The 2,987-nt window shown below is 42.7% G+C and overlaps 1 protein-coding gene across 1 annotated transcript; it reads left to right on the top strand.

Annotated features, from left to right (window-relative positions):
- The first annotated feature begins 234 nt into the window (after positions 1–234).
- Positions 235–2,593, top strand: LOC134030865 (homeobox protein Hox-C13a-like). Its single transcript, XM_062474283.1, has 2 exons — positions 235–898; positions 2,334–2,593. Exons 1-2 carry the CDS (start codon positions 235–237, stop codon positions 2,591–2,593), a joined length of 924 nt encoding a protein of 307 aa, XP_062330267.1.
- Positions 2,594–2,987: the final 394 nt, after the last annotated feature.

Here is a 2,987-nt window from a genome sequence, read left to right on the forward strand (position 1 = left end):
GAAACATTGCTGAGCATACACCAAATGTTGTTTCAAAAAGATGCGTCTCTCACCACCTATAGCCTACCCACCCCCATATCTGCCTTGTTGTGGTATCACGTGTTTGAGGATCTCAATAATGAAGTGGACACTTGGGTACTAGGCGGTACGCATGCGCATGCGTAAAAAAGTGTTTGGAGATGAGGTGTCCGTCTCGGAGTAGTCGACTTTTAAAAAGCATCGGCAACCCGTGATATGACGACTTCGATGGTTCTGCATCCACGCTGGGCGGACACCTTTATGTACGTATATGAAAAAAGCCCGAATGAAAATAATCAGAATAAAAACCATTCCATGGAGGGACTGAGCGGGAATTGTCCTGCTACCCACTGCAGGGAACTGATCTCGCACACCACGTTGGGACGACACTCAGGCAGCATTGCCCACCAAAGTTCTGTATACTCGGATATAAACCCTCAGGACATGGGGAGACAATGCCCCGCTCCACAGACTTCCTCAAACACCAGCCTAGGATATGGTTACCCGTTCGGAAGCCCTTATTACGGGTGTCGGTTGTCGCACACCCATAACGTGAATTTACAGCAGAAGCAGTGCTCTTATCACACCACCGATAAATACTCAACAGAGCCCAGCGCGGCGCTGCCCACGGAAGAACTGTCAAGTCGTCCAAAGGAATTTGCCTTTTACCCAAGTTTTGCCAGCTCATATCAGACTGTCCCAAGCTACCTGGACGTATCAGTGGTGCCTGGTATCAGTGCGCACCCGGAACCAAGACATGAGACTTTGATACCCATGGATGGCTATCAGCACTGGGCTCTATCAAATGGCTGGGATGGACAGGTGTACTGTTCCAAAGAACAAACTCAGTCAGCACATCTTTGGAAGTCGCCCTTCCCAGGTATGAAATGTGTTTCCTTATAATTACAAAAACTGTCTGGATAGTCTAATACTTGATGTAGGCTTAACAGTTTAATTTCAACAGTCATATCGATTATTGTAATCTAATAGCAGAGAGAGCCTGCATGTGCGCGTGTTTGTGGCCCACGCTTCAATCATTTTAAAAGTCATAGGCTATGTTTTTAAACATGGCCTGCTCTTATTTTACGTGTGGTTATATTCGTCATTTGGTCACAGCTGGAGAAGAGCGCTTTTTTTTTTTACATGAATTGTTGTTATTGCCATGCACGCCTTACATTGTTTATTATGTGAATCGGATTAAAAATGTATTCCGTTACTGTAGGGACAGATCATTCAAATAGTTTCCACACCGTAGGCCTTCACCATCTCCCTGGAAGGCTTAATCCAATCAGGGAGTGGAACCTTGAAGTTTGCCATGCATCTTCATTTTAACGATTTTGCAGATTACAAATCCAAGAACCTCTTGATCGTGTTGTTATGTGTTCATAGGCCTACTAGACTAATACTAATTGTTTTGTGAGAAGACGGCCTCATAACATCCCATGGTCTTGACGAGGCTGCTTTTATTATAATCTAGTAGACCTAATATCATATGTGTTTAGGCCAAACTCCTGTGTTTGTGTGCGTCTGTGAGAGAGAGAGAGAGAGAGAGAGAGAGAGAGAGAGAGAGAGAGAGAGAGAGAGAGAGAGAGAGAGAGAGAGGGGGGGGGGAGTGTGTTTGTTTGTTTGTTTGTTTGTTTGTTTGTTTGTTTGTTTGTTTGTTTGTGTGTGTGTGTCTACGACCGCATGTGTCTTAGTGTTGTCACAAGCCACCCGTCACAAAATGAATGTATTCTTAAATCAAACTATGTCTAGGACACTGTCCTGCTTTGCTGTGAGTTCGTTGAACTGAAATGTCCTTCGGATCCTGATCTAGTGTGTTATAGTTGGCATGTAGGCACTGGACTATTGAGTAGGCTAGATTTTAGTGTTTCTAAATATCTGTATCAAGTTCCTTCTTGTCAAGAATAGCCACCAAATTCTTGGATTGATTGGCTTATCATTCATGTAACAGTTGACACGACTGACATTTAGACATTCGTGTGTAACTGTCGGCAAATGTGTGATTTTTTCACGTTTAAAAGCCTGTTTGTTTTTAGGAGAAATTGGGCCTTCCACGCTTGACTTAACTATAGTTTCAGTAGGCCATGTTAGATTCTCTGTCTACAATATGGCTGAACAAGTGGAGACTATATGTCCAGTTTAAACGAGTCTGGAAGGCCCCAGATGTAGGTTTAGGCCTATAGTTTCCGATTCCATTCAAGAATCGTTGTACTCTAGATGATACCAAAATGCAAGAAATAACAATTCAGACAGAGTGCCGAAGTTCTATCTTCTCGAGTCTTTAATTTAAACTGTTTTTATGTTTCTCTCAGATGTGGTCCCTTTGCAATCAGAGGTCAGCAGCTACCGGCGAGGTCGCAAGAAGCGAGTTCCATACACTAAAATCCAACTGAAGGAGCTAGAAAAGGAATATGCCGCCAGTAAGTTCATCACCAAAGACAAGAGAAGACGGATATCAGCCACCACGAACCTCTCCGAACGCCAGGTTACTATTTGGTTCCAGAACCGACGAGTAAAAGAGAAGAAATTCGTCTGTAAATCAAAGCCAAGCGCCCACATGCATGCAACTTGATAAATGTCTAGCAATTCATACTTTCCACCATGAACGCTCTTGTAAGAAATCTCACCAAACGTTTATGCACTTGGTATTCAAAGAACGGGATTTTATTATTGTAGCCTATAGATCTGACTGAATATATATATATATATATTGATCGTTGAAAATCTGTCCTTTGAATGGTCCTCCAGTACGGAAAGTAGCCTATTACCAAAATAATAAACTGACGCTGGCAAACATTGCCGAGGGTACAGAATTTCACGCCGTCATTCTGTGCATATACATTTCCACGCTTGGGCTAGGACGCTTCAAAACTCAACGCTTATGTAAAGGCTACTGTTATAAGCCTATACTTATTTTGCCGTTTTAGTTTGATTTTAAGGTTAATTTTAAGGCTGCTATTGTCTGT

Source organism: Osmerus eperlanus, chromosome 1 (assembly GCF_963692335.1).
Source record: "Osmerus eperlanus chromosome 1, fOsmEpe2.1, whole genome shotgun sequence".
Classification (NCBI taxonomy): Eukaryota; Metazoa; Chordata; class Actinopteri; order Osmeriformes; family Osmeridae; genus Osmerus; species Osmerus eperlanus.